Below are 26,638 nucleotides of genomic sequence, written 5' to 3' on the forward strand. Positions count from 1 at the left end.
TGGAGGGGGGCTTTGTTTCCCCCAACTTTCCTTTCCTCCTTGGACCCCATCTCTCTCCCATCTTTCCCCTGCTTCAGCTGTTGCAAAAGATGCTTGAAAGATCTCTCCTGGCTTTTCTTTCCAATTTTCAAGATGTGAGATGGACATACTGGACCTGTTACCCAGGACAAGTAAAGGGAATCAGTATATTTTGGTCCTTACAGACTATGTGACCAAATACCTGAAGCTGTGACTTTGAGGAACATTGGAGCAAAGACAGTGGCAGCAGAATTAAGTAATTATTTTTTTTTCTCTAGAACAGGATTCCTTGTTGATATCCTGACAAACCAGGTTAGTAATTTCCAATCAGCTCTGCTGAAACAGTTGCACACTGGATTTGGGAGTGAGGATTTCCCCACTACCATCCTTAGCTTAACACTATCTTGGCTCAAATCCTGAAAATATATACTGGACAAGAACCAAGAACCCGGGGACCAATATCTGACATACCTCCTGTTTGCCTACAGGGAGGTACACCAAGCTTTAACTTGGTTTAGCCCATTGGAACTATTGTATAGAAGACAGTCCAGAGGTCTCCTAGATATAGTAAAAGAAACTTGGTTAGTCTCCCTACACAGATATCCTGAATGAAGATTTTGTTCCAAAGCAAAAATGTAATTGAGAATACATCCTGCCCTTTACATTTGTCTGATTACAGTCATAGCTTCACTAGTCAAGAATAGTGAAGTGTAGCATATGATGTGGACATGTGAATGGCACAGCAATGTAAATTTATGAAGAGATGAGAGGGTTTTTTCCCATTCTCTCCTCATTTTATAGCATTCATTTTATAGCTATTATTTGTTCTGAGCTCCACTCCTTACGAATTCTATAGTTTCTAAAATTAATTTCATAATCAAAATGTGCACAATTAGCTCATTCAGATTCAGTGAAAAGTTCTTTATGTGGTGCCCTTGAATCAGTTCAGACATTTCAGCAGGCATAATAAATCAGCTCCTCAGATATTTAGGCCTGAGAGTAGACAAGCGTAATGGTATGTGGGAAAGACCTTGGGAGACAGGGCAAAGAGATGCTGCCTAGGGAACGGTTAGATAAGATTGGGCATAGCCCACAGCAGCAATGTAGACAGAGCAAGAGGCTCAGATGGGACCCTCCCTACCTTCTCAGTCTGTAAAGGAGACGGCGGGAGATTTGTACTTTCAGACTTGGAAGATTCTGTTAATGTAGCTTTACAATAATGTAGAATTAGCTTTTCTGGTCATGTTTCCTATCTGGCCTACCTGGGAAGGCTGACAACAAGAGACCACAATGTCTTTCTCTTTTGTGTTTGACAGAACCAACTTAAAGAATGGCTTCTCCATCATAAAGTCCACAGGCCAAAGGGACAATAGCTCCACTGCAGTGGAATCCCCTCTCATAGCAAGTTTGCACAGCCTATTCATAACATGTTGGGAAACATTTTCCAGATTTTTCCCAGCTAGTTTCTGTTACAATCCACCTAAGCTTTAGAATAGATTTTTAAAACTATTGTTTGTTTGTTTGTTTGTTTCATTGTATTTATATAGCCTATTGTTGCTTTCTTTGTTCTTTCAACAGGAATTTTTGCACTGGGATCTAGCCAGTGGTAGGGGGAATGCTGGCAAGAAGCCTACCCACTTTATTGGAATTCATAGACTCAGTGGAGTCCCAGATAACATTGCAAATATTGCTCCAATCATACATTCCACTCTTAGAGTCAATACTTTGGTGAATCTGAGCCCCTTTGTTGTGCAAACTGTTGCAATTAGTAGGTGGAAGATCTATAGATGATTTCTTCCTGATAGACTGTTTGCCACCCTGCAGCTTGCTATTGTAATAAGGAAGGAGAAATAAGAGTGCTTCACTTGCCTTGTTATCATGTTGTAGGCATGAACGAGATCTTGGAGCCATGCTTGAACAGATTCATTTTAGGTCTTCATGTCACTCCAGGCATTGTTTCTGTTGTTCTATCTCCTCTTGTGCTTTTTCACAACAGAAATTTTCCAAATGCAAAATTGACAGGCATAACAATAACCAAGGCAACACAATTCTTCTGGTAATGGATGCTTGAGTAACGTGGCATGGATTTCTTTTTATAGAAAATTCCTGATCTGCCCATGTGTGTTTGCCACAGCACAGATAAGAGAAGCTAAACCAAACTGCTGGAAAAGTTCATTTAAAAAATGTTTACTCTAAAAAGTTAAATACAAGCTAACACAAGTAATGAAACCATGCAAAAAAATCAATATCATGTAGACAAATTAATACAAAAAGTACTGTTTATTAAGACTATTTGGAAACATTAGGGAAAGTTGCATTTTTAAAAAATGGATACATTTAATTTTTATATGAAAAGAATAAGTAATAAGTATTACAACCAAGTTGTGTATTGGAATGTGTACAAAGCAATGAATTTTAAGGAAACATACACCCCAAAGTGGTTGAATTCCAAATTTTGCAGGGGGGGGTTAATGATTGGCTGAAACCATATGTGAATACTTGGAATGGTAAGTGAATACTTGGGGGGCACTGAGATCAACCAAATTTATGTAGACCTGCATAACTCTAGCTCAGTGTTTCTCAGCCTTGGCAGCTTGAAGATGTGTGGACTTCAACTCCCAGAATTTCCCAGGCAGAATACTGGCTGGGAAATTCTAGGATTTGAAGTCCACACATCTTCAAGCTGCCAAGGTTGAGAAATACTGCTCTAGCTGATAACATATATTGCAATTAGAATTTGCAAGAATGTTGCTGGAGTTCAGAATTAGGGGTGGCAGAAAATTGACAGGTGTTACTAAAATCTTGAGAAACAGCAAGAGAAAAGAATATTGCCCTTGGGAAATTAATGGTATTAAGTGATAACATATGCTTGTCTGCACTTATTTCTCAATAGATCTGTCTTTGTTAAGGAAAGTCATTGATTTATTATGTATCAACCTCCTTGTCATGATTCGTTATAACCTATTAATTTCTCTTCCCATTTTATGTTCTTGCTTACGAATTAGAACTAAAGTTAGAAAACATAAGTCAGTGCGCAGTTAGCTTAGAGTATTTTGACCTTTGGGAATTCAGAAATATGGATTCTGCAGCTGTCAGCACTGAACCACCCAACCATGCTTCTGTGTTTTTGCTGAGCTTTTTTTTCTGATTGGTTATCAATCCTACTTTACCATTTTTCGTTGTTTAGATTTCAAAATGCCAGGCACAGCTTTAGGTACCTCTAGATCAACAAATAGCCAAAATAATAATATGGCTACTACCAGTGTTAATAATAATCTCATCCTTTCCTTAGGAATATATTTGGGTAATTCTAATCATATTACTTCCTTTGCAATCATGAGTTTTAGAGGAATGTTATCATTCAGACTCACAATGTTCGAAAGTATACCTTCATTCATAATTTATTCTTTCATTTGATCTATATCCTGCCTTTCAAGACAGCACATATAATACCCTCTTCCTTCAGTTTTCTCCACAACAGCAGTCAGGCTGAAAGAGAATTACTGGCTGAAGCTATCTAGGGAGATCTATGGCTAAGAGTAGATTTGAATCTGGGGTCTTCCCAGTCCTAGTCCAAAACCTTAATCTCTATATTACCCTGGCTTTGTACAACATTCTAGCCTTCCCCAGGCTGCTGGCCTCCAGCATGTAAGAAATAGGCATTCCTGTGGTTGTTCTCTTGCTACCTGGGTCATCTGAAATTGTCCCAACCCATTTGGAAAACACAAGGCTGGTAGATGGTATCCTTATGCTTCAAATCATCTCCATAAAAGTTGATTCAGAATATAGATGTGGTAGCTTATCAAATTAATAAGTAGTAATAGACTTAAATTGCTTTTTATTATAATGGAAGTTTGAAATACTAGTACAATGTATTGGATTTTGGAAAAAGAAAGGGACTAAGAGTCTTGGCTAAAAGCCAGTGATTAACAGTGTTTAGTTCTAGAACTGTTTAGATTAACAGTTCAGCCTTCTTTCCAATCTTGAAAGAGCAATTTTAATCAGGGGTGGCTTGCATCTGGTGGTGGGGTGAACACCCCAGTTAAGAATTGATTGAGTAATTATGACCATCATTGGAAAATGTTTGAAAAAAGTAGGTTGTTTCAAGATATCTTTATCCATTGGCAGTTCTTTGAATTTAGACACTTTCTTTTCCAGCACACTTGTCTTTTGACACACCAGCACAGCAATGGGGAAAGTGGTTAATTCATGAGTTCTTTCTTAAAAATAAAACTCATCAATTGCTTTGAAAATTCAGTTGCCATGGTGCATTTGCATGGGGGTCCAAAAACTTTAGATAGCAGCCACAGTTGTACTGTCACGGATGCCATCTTCACTGTTTTGATCCCATTACAGACACACCTGGTGGCATCCCATTGGGCCATGCTTGATTTGTTCAGATCTGGAAATTTCCTGACAAACTGGGATTTGGAGCAAAAATGTTGCCCTTTTAGTTACTTTCCTGTTTTGTTTTGTTTTGTTTTTTAAGGTGAATTCAGTTTGTGATCAGTTGTCTTTTATAGTAACTTACTTCTGTTCATATGCTGACTTTGAACATACATTGATGAATGAAGACCCCACAGATAGCAGATACATTGAAAATCATTTTAGGCTGGATTCTAAACAAACAAACAACATTGTAAAGCTAGAGAGGTCCTTAAAGTAGGGAAAATCCATTTTGGTATTAGGCAAAAATGTTTCCATTTTTTCCCCTTTTTTAAAAGATAAATTGTTAAATCTCAGCTGATTTTTTAAAAAAAAATTAATGTAATTGCTGCATCATGATGATGATGATGATGATGATGATGATGATGATGATAATTAGTTAAATTCTTCATCTTGGGAGTATGAATGAGGAGCTTCATACAAGACTCTTCTAAAAAATAAGTAAAAATATGCTTCTGTAAACTCTTAATGTATCTTTCCACTTTTTCCAGAAGTACAGAAACCAAAGACAATTTAAAGGCTGTAATCCTAAATTCCTTTTAAAATAGAGTCAGAAATTGTGGTTTGTAAAGCCATATTTTGTGTCACAATATTAGCATGACTGACACTACCTTATACAGCAAACCATGGTTTAGTGTTATTACACTGTAGGCCATGTTGTGATTTTTTTTTATTTTATTATTTTTGTAATAATTTTTATTGACGTTTACAAATACAAAGATAAAAAACTAATGCAAACTAAGAAGAATATAAAAAGTAAAAAAAAATACAAAGTGAAAAAAAAAAAGGAAAAAAGAAAGAAAAAAGAAAAGAAATGATATATGAAGAAATGACTCCCCCCTCCATCAAGACAAGTACAAACAACTTCGGTAAATTATCACCTTCTCTGATATTTCAGCAAAAGATCTTTTCTTCCCGTATCTCAACTCTTATCAATAAACACATCATAAAATCTTGTCATTCAGTCCTTATCAGCAAAAGTCCATTAAGAGTTACCAGAATTTTTACAATTTTAGATTCCTTTCCTTTACTTTTAACAGAGTAATTTATCACTTTTTCTAAAATACAGCAAAAAAATTCTTCTTCCATATCTTATCTCTTACCTATAAACAAATCTTTAAACTAGGGCTCACCATTCAGTCCTAGTCAAAATAGTCCATTAAGCTATCAGAAACAACAACATATATATTTTAACCTTGATCAGATAAACCCACTTTGTATACCTTTCATTTATTTTTAAGAATCTTAATCTTTAATCCCTTCAAATAATGTCCCTATTTCAGATAATTGATTTCTTTTCATTTTCTCTTTGTCTGTTCTCAGAAACTCCTTCACAAGTTTAACATGTCTCTTGTGTAAGTCTAAGATAGGAAAGCTATCCAAATCACTCTTCTGATTTATTATTTGTATGTCCCCTTTAATTATTAAGATTAACTAATATCAGATGGTTTCATTTGTAAATCCAGTATAACATCATTTTCCATATCATTCTTATAGCCTAGCATTTTTAAATCCATTTTAAATCAGCTTCAGTCTCTGTTTTATCCAGTAAAATCTGCTTCTCTTCCATAACTTCTTTTGAACCCAATTTTACAATAACAGACATTATTGTAATTAAGAGTAATTTCTGACTGCATTGTTTCCAAATATCCTTGAATTCTTCCACAGTCAAATAATATTGCTCCATCCTACAATAATGGGTCTCTTCTCCTTTAATTATAACCTTTGGTTCTCTTTGGTCCCCTCTAGTCAATGTTCAAAGTCCCTTCTTATCATGTTTCCCCCCCTTAATCAACAACACTTTCCCACAGGAAGATTTCTTATAGTTAGTTTCAAAATCTTACTGTCTCCTTAATCCATTTATAACTTTCCAAAATCAATGTTCTAGTCATCCTTTTGCTGTTTATTAAAAAAAAAAGTCCTTAAACTTGCATGAAACTTCTTTCATCAAGGATAGAAGAAAATTCACCAGGCATAATGAAACTTGCCCTTCTGAAGATTCTTAACATCCAAAAAGCCATTAACAAGCAATTTTCTAAAGTGGTTAAGAAAGGAAGTCTGCAAACCTAGTGTCATTTTGAAGGTGCCGAACCACGGCTTAGGCGAGATGACTTTCACCCAGCTCCCAGAGTTCTAAAACCTGCCAGAGACCGCTGTCTTAGGGTCTCCTTGTGGGGAGCCACTGTATGGAGTGCTTGTGGGTGATCCTGGTCCTCTCCTTGCTCCAGAGAGGAATTCCAAGGACCCGATCCATTCACTGGCTCCTCTTTCCACCACGGTTGATGGCTCCACTCTTCCAGAGGTGTCTTCAGTCTGCCAGTTCCCCAGAAGTCCCAGCCCTGGTGTGATCTTTGTAAGAGAAAGACCTCTTTCAGATCTAGTCAGGCTACATTTCAAATGTATGGTCCTGAAAAGAATATTGATGTTCCAGTCCCTATAGGTTTACATGGGAGTGAGCCCCAGTGAACACAGTAGCATTTATTTCTGAAAATCTTTGCCAACTAAAATGTCAGCAGTTTCAAAAAAAAGGATTAAATGCCTTTCCCTTGTTTGTTTGTTTGTTTTGTTTTGGGATGGTTATATAGTATATTCTACTTGTAGTGCTGTCTTTATCTATTGCAAACCACTCTGATCTTTTGAAGTTGGGTAGTGTGGAAACGTAATGAAAAATAAATGTCCACAGATGTGTTCAGATAAATCTCCTAGAGATAGGTGCAGATAGTCATATCTGTAATTTGCTAGGAACCCCTTTTGCGCTCCTCTGAGAGACCAAATTGACAAGGATAAATCTGTATCATCATGTCTACTGAGAAGGACCAAATCATGCAAATGCTTAGACACCAAGGTGTTTTTGTGTGGGCAAAAACCTTTCAAATTAGCAGATGAAAATCATTGGTTTATTTAACAGCATTCACATCATGGGAATTAGGAACCAAAAGACACAAAGCAAATTATTCCATCATTTATTTATACAGAGTAATGTTTATGCAAAGTGCTACAAATACTTTAACTGATTTCCAGGAAGTTAACGTTTTCAATTTCTTTGTTTTCTGGCTGGATCATGACGAGCAGAAAGTCAAAGCGTGACATTTTTACCAGCAAAAGAAAGCTGTTGCTCTGCATTGTGTATATTGGTTGATTGGAAACTGGCTAGGTTACTTTGTTAGTCACTCTTACAGTTCAAACTACTTCACAGACAGGGGTGTCCATGGGGGTAGGAGTGTCAAAAGTCAAGAGGGTAACTATTGCACATTCAACACAAGTAAAAAAAGGGATGGGCCTTAGACTGTATGGTTCTGGATGCCACGTTGACTTTCTTGACTCTTCCTGCAGATACCTCTTTCATGATCAAAGCCCCACACAACTAAAATGTGCGCCACAAATAAAAAAGTGGTACACCCACCATCTTCACTTTTTTCTGACCCCCCGTCCCCAAACAGGGATGCTCCTAAGATCTCTAGAGAGAGGCAGATGTAATGAAAGACAGGATACCCATATGCAACTCTTCCCCATCTTAACTAAATAAGCACAAGATATTCACCAATCATGTTTTTTCCTTTGAAATATATTTGAAATACATGTTGAAAGCATACTCTCTTTCATCAAATTGAAGAGAGAGAGAAAAATACAAGACAATCTTTTTTCTGCAGAGCGCTAATTTAAAATACAGATCCCTTTTATATGTATAGTATAACTCTACCCTTTTATACATATAACTTCATCTTTACTTAGCAGCAATTTTTTTGTCTTTGTCATTTCAGCATCCCCAGACCTTTATTTTATACAATGCCCTTCTCCTTTGTTTATGGGAAAACGATATTTCACTTAGAATGGATAGTAGTTATATGCAATTGAAAAAGACTAATCACAGTTCTCTGCTGCTTGGATCTGTTACCTGAAAATAGCATCTTTATTGATATCTGCAAAAATATTGTCTGAATGAGTATCACAAAATAGTTTGATCACTGAGGGAGGGAAGAGAAGAAAAAGAAAATATAAGACCATTTATTTCTATGGAAACTGGGTTAGATCTAATTTTTTGAGTGTAGCTGATAGCTACTCATAAATGAAGCAAGACACACCACTATCTTATCCCCTTGTTCTTCATGGTTCTTTAACCAAAGCTAGTTATTGGATTCTAATTATGATTAATGCTAACTACGAATCTTGGTGGTTTCTTTCGTTGAGTATGCGTAGCCTTACTAGCCACAGGCTTAGTTAAAGAGTTTAATGATGAATAAGATGGCTGTGCACAGATTTGGATTAACCAGACTGCTTAGCTTAATCTGTAATTCAGGTATTTATTTTTCTTGGTCAGGAAAATTGGCTGTGATTGATTCTGAAAACCCTAAGTAAATGGCTGATCCACAAGGGATGAAGTCCCCTTAATAACCAGTCTCTGAAAACATAAACTAATTTCATTGGTAGAACATTAAGTCTGAAGTCCAAAACGGGCAGGGGGTGACTGCTAACCTCTGAAATGGCTCCTGTAGATTTTCACACATTGAGCTTTGAAATGATGAAATTCAGTTCCATGACGTTTTGTTGGAAATAGCTCTTTGAAGCCAATCAAAGAGGCACTATTGTTTCAAATGCTGGATAAGATTGGCTACCCAACATCAGTTTGGATGCTAAAAATGGCTTCTGTTCAGGTTCCCATCAATCATGTTGAAATGATTATTCAGATCTGGTTGGTCTGCTTTTCCACTTCAGTTTGAAGCATCAAGACTGAATGATTCGATGTTCTGAGATGATTGCTGTAAACTTCCATATTAAGGCAATGACCCAAATGGTGGGGCTACAAAGTGTATGCCTATGTATATGTGTGTGGTTCTACTAGAGCCATACTACATGCTGGCATCTATGGGTAGCATACTGATAAACTCTGGCCTAGAGGTCTTTCTGGGTACTTGACAACTCTAGATATGTGTATTCTAATTATAATGCTGTATATAAGTACATGTGCAAGCTGTCTTTTGATGATCTGGGAAGAGAATGAGTTGTTTCTGTACTAGATTACTGAAAGTTCAAGAATTTTTACTGAACAAAACTCACAATTCATAGATCAAAGCTCTGAGCAAGAACTTTCACTGTGACTATTGAAGGAAATGTTCTTTTCTATCTTCATAGAGGGTGTCGATTATGGGCCGGTGTTTATACAAGAACCTGACCATGTGATTTTCCCCATGGATTCAGATGAGAAGAAAGTATCCCTCAGCTGTCAAGCCAGAGGAAATCCTGCCCCAACCTACAGGTATATAATATGTTTTTAGCAATGGAGTTCAGCTATCTATTTTGATTTCAAGTCAGTGTATCCTGTTTTTCTAGCTAAAATGCATTTTGGGTATTATTTTAAAAGATTCAAGTTCAAAACATTCTCTTAATCTATTCATTTATGTATATGCTTTTTTCTAAACACATACATTTGGCAAACTTAATCAATCCTTAATATATGCATACTTGAACAAAGTACTGTTTTCCCTAAAGTACCATTTTTTTGCACAAAATTTCCCCTATGATGCTCATTGTTGTCTGCATTTTTAAGAATGTTATTCCCGTTTGAATATTGGTTGAGACTATGAGAACTGGATCAGCTCTTATTCAACTGCAAAATCAACTAATTTTTCCTCCAAACCTAACATGCTTAATGGATCCGTTCTCCCTGCTTTCACTGTTTATTATGTCCAGTTTGATTATGAAGATCCAAGACTGATAAAGAGATTTTTCAAATATAGAGAAAGATTTATCTGTTTCATAGATGGTCTTGAGCTAAGAACAATCTATGTAAAGTGGATTTTATATTTTGTAACTGCAAGTTAATAATATGAAATTCACCTTCATTGTTTGTTGAGGAAGAAGGAATATGCCTTTAAACCTGGAGCACTATGCATCTCAGATAAATAATTTGTAGGATCATCAATTCATAGAACTGCTATTCAAGTTTTGACATTTATTTGTTGATTTGTTTTGTTTCTATATTGCCTTACTCCCTTAGAACCAATAGCACTTTACAAAAGACAGTAACACAATAAAGACATTCAATAAAATAATGTAGCAAATTAAAATTATATTATTAAAATTTGACAAATTATTATTTTAATTGTTAGAAGCTCTTCAGAACAGGTCTGTTTTCATAAACTTCCTAAATATCAAGGGAGACGAAGTGATACAAATCTCTGGGAAAAAATTATTGCAGAGGGTTAGTACCGCAACTAAAAGGAACTTATTTCTAACTCAATCTGACACAGCAGGGGAACTCTCAGCATTCCTACCTATGATGTACATACTGGACTGGCAGTTCTCCTGAACATAGATGGACCTGCAGACATCTGGGTATGCAGCCATATAAGGCTTTATAGCAAGAACTACTTTCAGTTGCACCCAGGAGCCTATAGGTAGAAGCCACAGCATTGGTTTCATGTGCGAGAAGCAGTTCTCACCCACCATCAAGTGGACTGTTGTATTTTGTATTAAGTGTAGCTTCCAGGTGGTCTTCAGTGACAGTTCTGTATAAAGCCCATTGCAATCATTTGAACAAGAGATAACAGAGCTGCAGATTATGGTTGCCAGGACCTCTTCCTTTGAGTAGGGCTGTAATTGGTGTACCAGCTAGAGCTGGGCAAAGCCCCCATTAACCATAGTCTCTACCTGGCTATCTCGAAGTAGGCATGAGGCCAGGTACATCCCTAGGTTGAAGTCATGCTTTCCCATCTACAGTCACCACTGGAGCAGAAAAAGCACCCGGTCATTTCTGGACATTCCAACAATGCAGACTTGCTGGGATTCAATTTCAACTTGTTTTTTTCCATCAATTCCTGCAGCCTTCAGACCCCTGGTCAAGATTTCCACTATGTCACTATCTTGGCCTAGGTATATATTGATTTGGTCTTCTGTATAGAATTTTATGAATAGTACTTTTCAGAATATAATTTACATGTTTAGGCTATTGAACATGTACCATGTTAAAAGCATTGCATACAAAGTGTGATCAATATGTGGGTGTTTAAAAAAGAGCCAGTGGACGCCATTTATCTTCCTAGTTTATTCCTAGATTATCCTTTGATCATCCCTTGAGCATTCTCAACAATTTTACCAATTAACATTCTGCGCTTAGCACAATTTCTGTAATCTCAAGGGCCATACCAAACGTGGCGTGGTATAGTGAGGGCTGCACTCCAGAAACAGGCAGTGCCAGGATCCAATAGAGGGCCAATGTTTTAAAGAGATAAAATAGGTGCCATAAACTTGTGCAAGGCTTAAGATGCCAATTTCTAGGGCTATGCACACTTCAGAAATGATTTGGACTCCTTCAGGCCTTACATGACTGCAACCACAACACCTTCCTACTATTCACTTAAGTAGCTTGACATTTTTCAGGCATTGTCACAAAACTTGTATGTCAAGTGGGCATGTCAATGTAATAAATAAACAGGAAAATAGGTACCACTGCTTTAAGAGTTGCATTAACTTTGATGAAAGAATTCTAAGGAATCCCAAAGAAGAATGAGATCAATAAATAGGATAGCCAAATAAATAAACAAATAGAGCTGCAAGAGGTAGGACTAATTATAATTATGGTACATAATTATGGCACTAGATACAAGTTATTACATTTCCTTTGATGTTGTTTCCCCAGTTTAATTAATCACCAAAGTTCTGATAGCCTACACAAAGAAACAAATACCTATATGTAGAATCTGAATGTAGGATGGACAAGAAATTAAGAAAGATTGTCAGAATTAAGATAAAACTACTGATTTTAGGCTGACTGAATATAAAAGAGAACTTTGAATGTGCAATCATGATAAAGTCTCATATTTTTCACAATGTTCCAATACAATTTGCAGCTCAGAAATATGGACACAGTTGGGTATATCAGGAGAAAATATGCTGAAAAATATGTATATTGGAAATAAAAATACAAAATGTTTTCTAAAAAAACTGCATCCTAGAAAAGACCTATGCATCTGAATATTTTGCATATGAATCGTATGCAAATTTCTAAACTGAAGGCCAGACAAATGTGATCTTATCAATTCTATCAAAATTTACTTTCAGTTTTTTCTGTCCTCTTGAAACTGATGGTTATTGAACTATAATTTTTTCTTTCCTTCTAAGGTGGCTCCGGAATGGAACTGAGATAGACATAGAAACTGATTACCGCTACAGTGTGATAGAAGGAAGCCTTATCATCAACAATCCCAGTGAAATAAAAGATGCTGGGCAGTATCAGTGTTTTAGTACCAATGTCTTTGGTAGCATTTTGAGCAGGGAAGCAACACTACAATTTGCATGTAAGTAACCATTCTGTTATCCTACTTTATTATCATTTAGATAGAGATAATGAATTTGTATTGATGATGAAACAATGAGGATATGTCTAACTGCATCATGAAGAACCAGAGAGTTATATTCATAACTAGGAACATAGGAAACCACCATATACTGAGTCAGATGTTATTATTATCCAAAACTCTGTCTTGAGTTTCAGGCTGAGTTTTCCCAGACCTGACCACAGATGTCAGTATGTCCTCTTTCTGATCTCTTGATGATAATGCTTAAGGACAGTTCACAAATTACCTTTATTATATACAAAAGGTGGAATTCTCTACCATATGTTGCTTTTTTTCCATCACCACCAGAATATGTAGTACGGCTTTTTAAGTGATGTTTGTTCTTGGAATGGGGAGGAGGGTAATATGAAGCATTAATGTTGCCCAGTCCTATTTTCGATAGAAGAATTCTTCACAACCATAGACAACCATCCGTTTTTGTAATAGTAATGCTGAGCTGAAATAAGTTTCAGTGTTTTACTTGTCTGGCGAAAATGCTTCAGATTTGTCTAACTCTTTCTCAGGAAGCTTTGAATTTTCTTCAAATGTCTTTTGGTATGGTTGTATGTATTTCATTATTTCAGTGTAGGGGGCTTTTGTTTTGCATGTTAAACACCTCTTCATTGGTCTGCCCAAATGTCCTGATATGAAAAAGCCCCAAGAAGTGAATGATGTCTTCCTAGGATTTAACTGACATCCTGAACTCAGTTGAAGTGTGAAAAGCTAGAGAGGCTATAGATCAATGTTTCTCAACCTCAGCAACTTTAAGATGTGTGGACTTCAACTCCCAGAATTTCCCAGCCAGCATTGCTAATTGGGGAATTCTAGGAGTTGAAGTCCACACATCTTAAAGTTGCTGAGGTTGAGAAACACTGCTATAGACTGATGAAAATAATGAAAGACACACATATATATTCCTCAGTTTCCTCCTATACTTATAAAACTCCTAGATCTGCCCACAAGAATCTGTTTGTTGGTTTTCGTCCTTTGGGGGAAAGAATTGAAAACAAATTATGTTCTATCAAAGGGAATGTGATTGTACAATAAAAAATACAGAACATTTTTTGAACTATTCACCAGACCTGCAGAAATGAGGAGTTCAAGCAACGCTGGGCAAGCAGGCCAGACTTTGTGCAAAAGAGTTAATGACACAAGGTTGACATCAGGACTGAAAACAAGGACAAAGTAATAGTCTCCCAGGTTATTTTTACCTCCCAGGTTTACAGAACCCAAGGCTGCTGCTTTTGAACAAAGAAACTACTGTATACCAGCATTATTGAGCAAAAGTGAAAAGGTTTTAGGCTATCTCAGACCTTAACAAACACAATGGGTTTTTAACAGATTAGAATTGCTAATTGATGAGATACCTCATCAGTCCATCTGCCTCACCTGTAACACTTTCTCCCCACCCCACCCACCTCATCCCAATTTAAATCCTACATCAGTTCATCCACTACATGCAGCTGACAAGTGAGCTGTAGTTAACAAAACCTTATGTCTTTTAATAAAATTTGTTAGTGCCTTTTAATAAAATGTGTTAGTCTGAAAAGATGGTATCAGACTCCTTTTAACCTTGCTCTTGCTCATGGGGAACAAGAAGTTTTATAACCAAGTATGTGTGTGAGAAAATAGTCTTTCGCATCAAGACCTTGGCACTACTTAGATACAGACAACAACCTTTCTTGCAATTTAGCAAGGAGATTTGATTACAAATTATCCCTTCTTAATTTGGATGACCAAAAAAATGTCCAACATTCCTAGTGGAGTATTGTATGTATGTACGTATGATAAAACAATGGGTTTTATTATACTCTTGTCTTGGTTAATACCTTGATTGATTGATTGATTGATTGATTGATTGATTGATTGATTATGCACATTCAAGTCATTGTTGACTCTTAGTGACCATACAAATAGATTTTCTCCATGATGATCTGTCCCTAACCTGGTCTTCCAACAGTGCACTCATGTAATGGAGTCCATCCACCTTGCTGCTAATTGTCCTTTTCTCTTTCCTCTCACCTTTCCCAGAATAAGAGCCTTCTCCAGAGAATTTAATAACTAACCATTATTTTATTCAAGCCAAGCATTTGCTTTTCTCCTCTCAAACCAGAAGGCATGTGCTACAACTTCATAACATCACTAAAGTTCCCCACAATAATAGAGATTCTCTCAAGATGTAGTAATTTGAGCTTATTGCCAGGCTGACAAGGTATTTGAATTGATAATGTGACATCTCTGGCTTCTCTCACATCCTGCTGAGTGTAGAACCTGGAAACTGCAAGCCATCGATCAAAAGTTTAATTCTTGCAAATTTGTATCAGACACAAAATGAATCTAGAGCAAAGAATCCCATGCTGTTTCCAGCTTAAAGTTTCAATATTGCCACACAATGGAATTGATAGGGTATATCTAAATACACAGTGTGATGCTTTCCAGTAGATTCCGATGATTCAGGCAATAATTTGATTTTTTTTTTTTTTTATGAGATGGAGGTTGAAATCCATAGTTCCCAGGATGCCAGCAGCAAGAATTCATAGAGGCTAGAATATCCTTAACCCTGCTCACCAGCAAAGGGCAGTTTTCCAAAGTGCAAAAAGGCATGGAGGAATTGGGCAACAGCCCTGTTGGAGGGCCAGAGGCTTTGAATGAATCAAGCTTTCTCAGCCCTCTTCACAATACCCAAATGGGGGTTGGGGGGTGGGAGGAAGGTTAGGCCAAGGTACCTGCCTTACTACTTTTTTATAAGATTCTCTTTAAAAAATTGTAATAAAAAGGAAGCTAACAAGCTGCAAAGCACCAGTCTCTACCATTATTTCTCCATTTCTGTCTGTTAAACTCTCATAGGTTCAATGCACATGCACAATGCAGATGACACTGCGTTGTGCATAGGTTCATAGGTTCATTGTGCATAGGTTCAATGCACAGGCACAACGCACAGGCATGCTGCACAATGCAGTTCAGTGTTCTTTCTGGAAGTATGCCCAGTTGCCAAAAAGACAAAGATAACTAGAAGGATTAGAGCAGTATTTCTCAGCTCCCAGAATTCCCCAGCCAGTCCACACATCTTCAAGTGGCCAAGGTTGGGAAACACTGTATTAAAAGGTAAGATGAAACAACTTTATTCATTTGAATGTGACCTTCAGCTATGGCTGCTGTTTTGTGATGGAATATGTCTCAATATGTCCATTGGTCCCCAAAGATTCTGGAATTATGAGATGCATGTGAATATAGATATCCTCTCCACTTCTATTATAAATATAAAAATCTGCTTTTCTGCCACTCTACCTTGACACTCAGCAAACCTAGATCTCATCAAAATGACACATGCAGAGAGGTGTTGACAAAGATTCTACCATTATCTACTAGCGTTCCAACACCTGACACAAGTACATACTCTTAAATCAGTTTTTTCATCATGACTTATGTTTCATCATTAGTTATCCCTGCAGACACTTATACCTACCCCTTTTATACAGTTTTCATAGCCAGAGTTGATTGACTGATTATGTGCCATGAAGTCAGTGACAACCCTTAGTGAACACATAGTTTTTCTCCAAGAGAGCTTTCTGTTAGCTTTCTGTTTGCTGCCATCTGGTGGACATCCAGAGTTTTGCAAACCAGACTTGGTCCCACTATGAGAGTTCTTTAATTTCCAAAGACTGGGCATGCCACAGCATAGCAAATTTGTACCAAATGCTTTATTACAGCACACACCTTCCCCAGCAACAGATTAGTACTCTCCACCGATCTAGGACTTGCAAGGTGATGTTACCACGCAAATATGTCTTTAATACTCAGTCCTTTAATACTTAGTTCAAGCAAAAGTCTATAAAATTTATAAAGGCTATATAAATATATAAAGCCTATAATGTCTGTAAAGTGGCATACAACCTTTGCCTTTCCCCCAATATTCTTGAACTAGTTGAGATAGTGCTGCTTCGGAGTGGTTGTTCCTCTTCTAGTTGCTCCCAGCAAAGCTCCAAGCTCCAGGCAGGACTCCCACTGGGATATGCTGCTCACCATACCCTGTGGTCCTGGCAGCTGAATGATAGTCCTCTTGCCTGCCTGTAATAGCTGCCAATCTTCAGATGTCGCCTCCGCTTCCCCATCTGTAGGCCCTTTGCTTGTCGTCTTTCCTCTTTTGCACACACCTCCTCCTCCACCCTGTCTTAATGTTTGATTTTCTAAGCTAAGAGCCTGGGTGGGGTGAGGCTGCCTCCAGATGTCCTTGAAAACACCAGGGTGTGCCTCAGTTATCACAGGCAGCTGGAAAGCTGGCCTGGATGCTTGTGAGTAGTCACAGAAATGAGAAAAATGGGGTGAGAAATATTTCTGCTTGGCTGCAGCTTACCTTTTCCAAGCATGGGCAGCAACACCAACTTCCTCCCTCACACCCACAAAGCTTCCTCCTCCTCCTCCATCTCTTTTTTATTGCACTATGTCTTGGTAAGCAAGATAATTCTGTACCTAAGTTTCCCCTTTCTTCATATTCTCTCCTTTGGAACAGCCTCATACTCAATCCTTACTACATTCTTGAAGAGTCATAAAAACATGGTTCTTCTGAAAAGCATTTGGGGATGGGTAAGATCATGCTATGACAGTCAGTTTGCTGTAGTGGTTAAGACACCAGACTAGAAACTAAAAGACTGAGTTCTAGTCCTGCTTTAGACATGAAGCCAGCTGGGGGACCCTGGGCCAGTCCCTTTCTCTCAGCCCTCAGAAGAAGGCAATGGCAAACCACTCCCAAAAATATTTCCTAGAAAACTTCAAGAACTTGCCTTTCTTGCTGCAGGGACTTGTCCAGGCAGTCATCAGAGTCAACCCTGACTTGAAGGCACCAAAAATAAATTTTAAAAAATCATGGTACCCTGAATGGTACACAGCAAATGATTGGTTATAATTGTATTAATTGGCTTTTGTTTTTAATATTTTGTATTAATTCTGTAATGCTGCAGAAACAGCGCAGCATATAAACAGTAGAAATAAATGAGATTTATGTTCCTAAATAATAACTCAATAAGCTTAAGAAATAAAGAACAGAGTAGGATACATATACAGATAAGTTCTTAACAAGCTTTGGAAGATAAGAAGGTTTTATAAAATGTATCAGTGTAGGTGCCAAGCAAATGTTTTTGGGGGAGGGAACTTTACAGTTCATACTCCCGTGGCACTTTGTACATGTCAGCCACACCAGGTGCCACAGGAACAGAGACAAAAGAGTCCAAAAGCTGAGAAAGGCTATCCTCTATAATGGCTTGTATACTTAGAAAACTTTTTATAATTTTGCCTATACTTATTTTTACATATAGCATAGTCACAATGTAGACTTTTAAGTTTTATACTTGACATTTAATATATTTTTAATCTGTACATAGTATAAACAACATAGGCTATATCCTAGACCTCACTCATTGAGCTGAACAGGTAATAAGTGTATTCTAATATATATGCCTCCCACTACAAGTTGTTAACATTCCAAGTTTGACTATGCTTGTTTTATAAACTTATGCTTTGTACTGGTCTATGAGTGTAATAATAATTGATTGATTGATTGATTGATTGATTGATTGATTGATTGATTGTGGTCTGGAATTTGTATTCTGGAACCAAACTGTTACTGATGGACATATAGAGACTTATTTCTTAGAGACAGCTAAGCATGAAGCTGTCTGCCAGAACCTGACATTAGGAGACATTAATAGCAGAGAGTGAGGAATTATCCAAAATGCTCAGGACATGGACACTGTGGTTTTAAAATATTAAAGATGTTAGACAGGTGCTAATATGCTTGTTGCTGTAACATGCCGAATGCTATTTTCTCCACTTTTCCTTGGCTCCAAAGAGGGCTTCACTTCCATTCACTTTCAGTGGGCCCTCAAGTGAATGGAAGCATCAGCAGGTGATCAAAATGGCTGATAAAAGAAGTATGCCTGAAACGGTTAAGACTTGGTCACATTTTAGGCAAAGTATGATGGCAACAGAATGTTTTAAGACACTAAACATGGATCAATGAGAAGTTATCAATATATAGCGATAACTCTACCAGTGGCACGTATTTGTCAAGGCTTATCAGTGTCTATTCTCTGTCAGGCTCTTGTGAATATCTATAATTACATGCCCATGAGATGCAAGAGGCACCTTGATGAGATAGCTCTTGAGCAATCAAGTCAATTACACCAGAATGATTCAGATCTACAACTGCTTAGGTCAACGCTTTTTGCCGAGGGCATGAGCATAATTCACTTAAGCCAGAAGTCAATAGTGAGATGTCTATGCCTTTTGAAAGAGGAATGAAGTGCAATTAAAGTGATGCCTGAAAAAAATATGGCCTAGCAACGCATAGAATTCAAACAGGAATTGTAAAAATTGTGCTGATAAGACAATGTACATATCTGCTCTTGGGCAGATCAGTGGAAAAAGGGAAAATACCTGGGTGAAAATAACAGATTAGTCTTATTTTTCCTAGTGCAATAAAGGAGAGTAACTTTATTTGCAATTCATTAGATGTATCTAATATCCAGTGAAAACATTCATGTCTGACAATGAACAGGACTGATAACCAGCCTGGGTTGGTCTGTTAATTTACGTCCTCTGCTGATGACTCTCCTCCCATAATGAAATAAAATGTCCTCTGTTTGTAGATTATTTTGTTGTTTGAGGTCTTGACATGAATGTATGATTTAGACGCTGCCCTCCAAATCTCTCCAGCAGATTTCTCAATTTCACTTTCTTCTCCCAAGTTTATTCTGTTGATTGTTTCTGGCTCCTTAAATCTATTTTCCATTTAGGATACAGAAAGACAAGTACCGATTAGCTATAACTCATATCTCCCTTTGCCAATGGTTGCAGCATAATAACTGTTCACTGACAGGCAGGATAAGAAGTCCTCAGTGACACAGACAAATAAATCAATAGGTACTGGGAGACAGCCTGTATGCTGCATGTTTCATCATGAATACTACTGACAGTTTGTTGGAGTCCTTGGCATCACCTGAAAACTGCCTTTAATGAGCTCCATTGTCTTTAATGGTTCATGATAATTACTAAATGCATTGGACCCAGGCCAGGTCTGCTAGTAGGTGTTGTGACTCCTGGTTCCATAGATAGGTACCCATTTTTCACCAACTGATTCATCCATCAGTTTCACTGGGACCCACTGTTGGTTATATCTCTGCATCTGGATTTATGTCTGCGGCATGCAGTTTCCCATCTTGAACTGGGACCGTGAATCTTGGAAGCGCAGTCAGAATAGGTGTAGCATGCAATGTATTCAAGGAAAACCCATACACACAAGCACATGATAATGGTTACTACAGATGACTTTTCTTTGTAGGAGCAGGAAGTGTCCAAATGTTGGAACACCACCTCCATGAATTCTCCCTTGCCTGAGGATTCTGGCATGGAATTTGGACAGGATTCACTTTCCAGAACATCTGCTGTCTGACCCTGAGCTAATATCTTAGCCTGCAAGGCCCTGAGAACATAATCTTGTGAGGATTAGAGATCGGAACACCCAAAAGCGTCATTATTCATGCTTTTTATTGTTTTATTATTGTTTGTAAGCCACCCAGGCAAACATGAAACATAAGATAAGCAGCTATATGAATGAATGAATGAATGAATGAATGAATGAATGAATGAATGAATGAATGAATGAATGAATGAATTTGGTCCACTAGGTATAAAATAAGAAGTGCTGGTCCCATTAAGTATAAAACAGTCCTCAATATCAGCAGTAACTAAGCTCAGAAAAAAACCAGTTTTGCTAGAATGTAAGAATCTGCACTGGAAACCAATCAAGTGGTTAGAAGCAACATCTGTAATAGTCCAATTAATATCAGTCAGCTAAAACCTTGACCCAGCAGTTCTGGCTCACACTCTTCAACTCTTGCCTTCTTTCAATTACCCTTTTGCCTGCCTCTTTCGGATTCTCAGTATCATACCACAGTATCGTATTTCCCCACCTTGGACTTTTCTCCTGCTGCTGACTACCTTGTGTCTTCAGTTAGACACAATCTCTCTCCCTTCTGAACCTGCATGATAGGGGATACACATCAACTTTGTTTTTGGTCTCTTTTTGGTCTCTATTTTTTTTTTCTCTCCATACCCACTTGATGATGTGTCATGGACAGGAAGAAACAGCTACTTCCAACTGTTGATTCTGCGTGGCACAATTATAATAATTACAACACACACAGAGAATCCAAACACTAATTCCAAAAATCTTTTTCAGTAACACTATACGGTGTGTGTAGAACAACGTATGTGGCCAGCTAGAAAACTGTGCTAATGAAGTATTATTCGATAAACTACTTAGATTTATTAAATACATTTATGAAGTCAGTTGCCTTTTGCTTTTATTTACCTTCACCTGTAACTTGCAGAAATAGGACACAGGGAGATGTTGATTGGATGTTTTTTTTCTTAGGTACCTTTCTTTCTAGATATTCAAGATATTTTAAAGAAATCATTTAAAACTAAACAGCTTTATAAATCTCAGCAATATATTAGAGGAGGTTAAATGGTTCCAACACTAGAACTGATTCACCAGATAGAATTGGGGAAGGGGGAGAGGGGGTTAAAATAGAAGCACATTTCTGCACATGGCTACAATTCTATCCAATATTTGGGTGTAAAAACAAGAGGATTAACTTCACTAGGCACCATAAAATGACAAAAAACAGTGTTAGGCCATGTCACTTTTATGTCATTGCATTTACATAATTTTTATAGTAAACTGTAGCCTTGTTTTAACCATTTTCTGTCCCCCCCCCCTTCTAATTGATTTTATTAAGGGTTTTCTTTCTTTTCTTTTCTTTTTCTTTTTGCCCTATATTCAATTTTTCTCTAAATCTCAGATTCTTCCCACCCTGCATATTAGAGGACAGTGGCTTTTTTTTTTTTTTTTGCCTTATTTATTTATTTATTGAATAAATTTCTGTGCAATCTTTGTAATCTCACCTTGAGATATTACAAGATTGGGGGGATTAATTCTCATTTACCAATTTGTTTTGATTTGCAGAGTGTAGGTGCCTTTTGAGAGGGTATCCTCTTGCCAATGTTGTCTATTAAGAAAATTGTAAATTTTGATGAGCTGCAATCAGAAATAAACCAAACAGAATTCTCAGTCATCAATTTCAGCCAAATTCGGTTGTTCAGGCTTTTCCAGTGTAGAGGACAATCAGTTGTCCCTGCGTGCTTGCTTTTTCCTATTAATATGGATGAAGTGTCTATCACAGAAGAAGAAAAGCCTTGGCAATCTTAACAGAGCACCACAAAAAAATAGCTGGATATTCAGGGATTCAGCTACAGACCTTAAGAGCCACACAGTTAAAGCCCTTCATTCAGAAGGATGAATTATATCTCTCAAGTTCTCTCCATCTCACTTCTAAAGAAACTTGCAAATTTAGGTTAAGTCCTTACTTTAAAATAATAAACAGAATTATCAGCCATCCTTAGTTATGCCAAGATTTTTCTTTTCATCCAGAAAGTTGAGGATCTTTCCCCAGGCTATATTTGTATATTCAAATAATTCATTCAGGTTTTTCTTTTGTGCCTGCTAGATACTTTTAAAAATTAATTGTGGGGGGAGGGGGCAGACTGAAAAGGGCAGTCCATCAATGGCAGTTGGCCATAATTGTTTCATCTAGCACATCAACTTCCATAAATCCCCAGGTAGCATGTTCATTCATTATGCTGACTGAGAATTATGGGAGATAATGTCTAACACACCTGAAGGACACTGGGTGGGGAAAAGCTGAGTAATGTGAAATGAGTTGATTTAAAATGGGGTTCATCTTACAGCATCCACAGGCCCAGCATACCTACAGGACCCTAAGGGGTGTCTGTGGACTCCAACATTTCAGGCAAGAATGCTGAAATACAAGATTTCAAATAAGGATGCATGATATGTATGACAGCTCGGTGATGAGATCACTGAAGTCCTGTATAATTTAATTATTTCAGAAGAAACTGATAGAACTATAGAATTACAGAATTGGAAGAGGCCTTTGAGGCCATCACATCTAACCCCCTGCCTGTCCAACTCCTACTTGAATACATCCAATGAAGGGAGGTCTTTTATCTCCCTGGGTAATTGTTTACTCTGTTAAGTAACTTTTACTATTAGGACATTTTCTTAACATTCACTTGGACTCTGCCTTTCTATGATTTAAACATGTTATTCTATAACCTGCCATCTGAGATGGTAGAGAACAGAAGGCCTTCTTCTACATGACATCTTTTCAGGTACTTGGACATTTAAGGAGAGGGAAAGCACCTGATGCTTGAGAAAAGTTGTCAACCTCTGGTTTAGTGTCAGTAACCCACTGAACATCAGTTGCTCAGAAGCAAGAATAGAGAATTATTTAATAAATTATTCTTATTATGGTGGTGGGTGGTTGCACAGTCAGCCAGATGTTTAGGCTGTATTTGGCATTTTTATCTATCTAGTGAGTTCTTCCCAAGGATTTGGGTTAGGCAGATGTTGTCTGATGGTGTTGAAGGTAATGTCGCAGGATATAAGCTGTTCCAAGTAAAGCTGCCTTTTGCAATTGACTAGTGGTGGTTTTCACAATGCCAATGGTGTCCAAGTGGTGTTCCAGATGTTTTGGGATTGCACCTAAGGTGGCAGTGGCATCATCATCATCATCATCATCATCATCATCATCGCAATCTACCATCTTTGGTTTAAGGCTACCCTTGGAGCACTTGATAGAGAGGTGGTACTTGAGAGGTATCTAGAGAAATTATGATAACACCAGAGACAGTAATAATTTAAACCAAGTACCTGTCAAAGTATTTGCCAGAGTATGATGGAAGACTGCAAACAATTAAAGCTTAATTTATCTGATAGCCTTAATTAATAGAACACCCCTTGATGTATTTCCTTCCCAGCTTTTATGCTTAATTACTAATTTATAACAAAAATATATAACTGAAATATTTTGAACAGGGTTCATTATTCTAAAACAGATGTAGAGCAACCTAGTGTTGACTTATAGGTATAGGAGACACTTAGATAAATCTAGCAAAAAAAGCAAAAGAAAAGTAGGAATAGAATGCAATGGTAAATTATAGTGAGGAGATATACTGTGAAGGGCACTTTTTTCTGCCATGGCATGCACAAATATGCATATGTTATATTTAGAATTGGGTAATATGACTCTAAAAGGAAACTATAAATCTTAATTTATTTTTTAAATTAAATTTCTTTTCTCAGTAGGAAGGGACAGTTCTCTTCCCTAGGGGCCCTCTCTGTTAGAAGAAGAGAAGTATTGGACTTCACTAGGAGATTCTTTAAAACATATAAATTGATATCTGGCAATTGTAAGATGAGAGTAATTTTGTGCATTTTGAGTCCTTATTATCCTTAAAGAATAGGACAGAATAACCTGACAGAGGTCAATTTCCAGGAACATCTGCCAATTTTGGAAGGATTATTTCTGAAGTCATAAAATTCTTGAATGTGGGTTAGGCTGCCAGGTTGGAAAAAGCTGCTTTACATGCATGGCTTTGTCACTGAAAATAGCAATTAACTCTGCTGCTGATTTTCAGCAACAGTGGTCAACAGAAGCAGAGGGGGTGACCAGAAGATGCCATTGGGTGCTGCCTTCTGGGCTACACAGCTTCTCAGCTTAGCCAAGAACTTACCTGCCACAGGTATCTAGTCCAAGCTAGAACATTAGACTGGGGGGACCACCAACATAATGTAATATGTGAGATACAGTAACCCTTAATTGTGGGGTGGGAGATGGTTGAATACATTAAACTATGTAAATTCCATTTAAAACTATTTTTATTTGCCCCTTCTGGAGATATAGGTAGATCAGAACTTTACTGTTTTGGGGCAAGTTTCTCTTCTTTAACATTCTCAGCTCAAGATGGGAATAAAAAGGATGGATGAATTAATTTATATAAAGGTGGTGTGGCTTGGGAAGAGACTGGTTCCTCAAGCCTTATGGCTTACATCTGAGTTAATATAATAAATAAAATAAATAATGTATTTCCTTAGACTTAAAGAATTGGGGATGAAAGAACTGGATCCTAACCTCAGACACTGGTCAATTATCTTGCTTTCCAAACAGCTTGCCTTTAATAAAATGAGCTAGCAGCTGTGAATCATTAAAATTATGAAAATTGCAGTGAAGCCTCATTTTCAGTACATCTATCAGAGAAGTGAACCCCAAGGGAAAATTGAGGCCTTCTCAGACTCCCTCCTGTAGCAAGAAGTCAACAAGGATCCACATTTTCAGACAAACTAAGTATCCATAAACCCTATGAGATTAAATTCACGATGAAGGCAAACATAATATATGAATACTGGTCCAGCCTCATGGGATATGATTTCTTCCTCCTCTAACCCAGGGGAGGGGAGACTTAAAACAGATTTTTAAAAATAGCTTGTATCTGAATCTATCTAGTTGTAAATGTACACAGTTATTCATATATGCATATATACATCCACTATCAAGCATTATTTGTTTTAGAATTTGAAAACTACTCATTCTCAGAAATACTTCAGAGAATGGAAGCATACTATGGCGCTTCAGTTGAGCCATATTAGCCTGCCTGCCTGCCTGCCTGCCTGCCTGCCTGCCTGCCTGCCTGCCTGCCTGCCTGCCATCCATCCATCCATCCATCCATCCATCCATCCATCCATCCATCCATCCATCCTCTCAGAATGTCATTACAACAGAAGAAGTATGAAGACACAATCTCTTTATGTACCACAGCTTGTTGAGAACATGATAGAAAGCTTGAGATGACTTAGGCCTTGGGGATCTGCAACCTTTGGTTTCCTATCCCATCTAAAGTCTGTCACAGAACCTTTGAAGGGAATTTGGAATTTCCCTCTGATGTGGAATGAACAACCTCAGAGGCTGACAAGGATGTAGGAAGAACGTGATCAGTTTATATTCCCTTCTTTTCTAGGTTTAGATTATCTAACCTCAGAAAAGGATGATTGAATATTCCATAGCCCTTGGTCATGAAATTATATCCTAAATCTTTATTATATTTATATAATATTACCGATATTTTACCAATCATCATTTTTATTCCACTCTTCCTCCCAAGACAAGTATAGGTGTTTGAGAAGTTTCTGAGAATATGTCTCAGCCATCAAATCCACACTCAGACCAGACTGGAAGTGTATAAGATCAACTTGAAAATGGCAGTGGACCTCATTGCACTTCAATATGTATTTTAGTTCAGCATGGAACTTCATTTTATTGCATGTATTTGTTGCTTGGTACTGTGAGACAACATCACACTAGATATCCTTGTATGGCTGAATAACTGAAACAGTTGTCATTAATCTGCAAGTAGTGAATCTTGTTGTCTTAATTGAGAAAATGTTCTATTTACAGATCAGTAAGTAGGAAGAAATGCACAATAATTTTTTGTTAGTCATTTGAGCTTTCTGGATGTTGCAAGAATTCTTACATTTAATTATGATGGTAACTGATTTTGAGATCAGTGGTCTGTGACAACATAGAAATACCAAGTGCTTAACAGTCTATTCCATTTAATTAGCAACTTTTATATATTACACATGCTTTTTAAAAAACAGCACCCATTTAAATAGGATTGCCATTAATATTACTCTTTTACTTGCTTTGATAATGAAAATGTACAGCCTCTATGGCAGAGTGCAATCATAAATTAAACATAAATTGAAATGGAAAAGATAGTTTGTGAGTTAGCAAACGCAAATACAAAAAATGGAAGAAATATTGAAGTGATGGCTTAAACCCATTAACACTGAACTGAAGATGTCTTACCCACTTAGCAGATGTTGCTTCCAGTTCCTAATTATGACTGATAACTATTAAGCA

General features: G+C 37.3%; 1 protein-coding gene across 1 annotated transcript in view; it reads left to right on the top strand.

Moving 5' to 3' along the window:
* Window positions 1-26,638, top strand: part of CNTN5 (contactin 5) — a 723,666-nt gene that overhangs the window by 448,955 nt on the left and 248,073 nt on the right. The window contains exons 6-7 of the mRNA XM_088140604.1: window positions 9,595-9,718; window positions 12,583-12,758. Coding sequence (XP_087996730.1) covers window positions 9,595-9,718; window positions 12,583-12,758 — 300 coding nt within the window. The remainder of the gene's footprint in view (window positions 1-9,594; window positions 9,719-12,582; window positions 12,759-26,638) is intronic.

Source organism: Python bivittatus, unplaced genomic scaffold, assembly GCF_059951505.1.
Source record: "Python bivittatus isolate LINGU-HERP-01145 unplaced genomic scaffold, Pbiv_v1 ctg000340_np1212, whole genome shotgun sequence".
NCBI classification, from domain to species: domain Eukaryota; kingdom Metazoa; phylum Chordata; class Lepidosauria; order Squamata; family Pythonidae; genus Python; species Python bivittatus.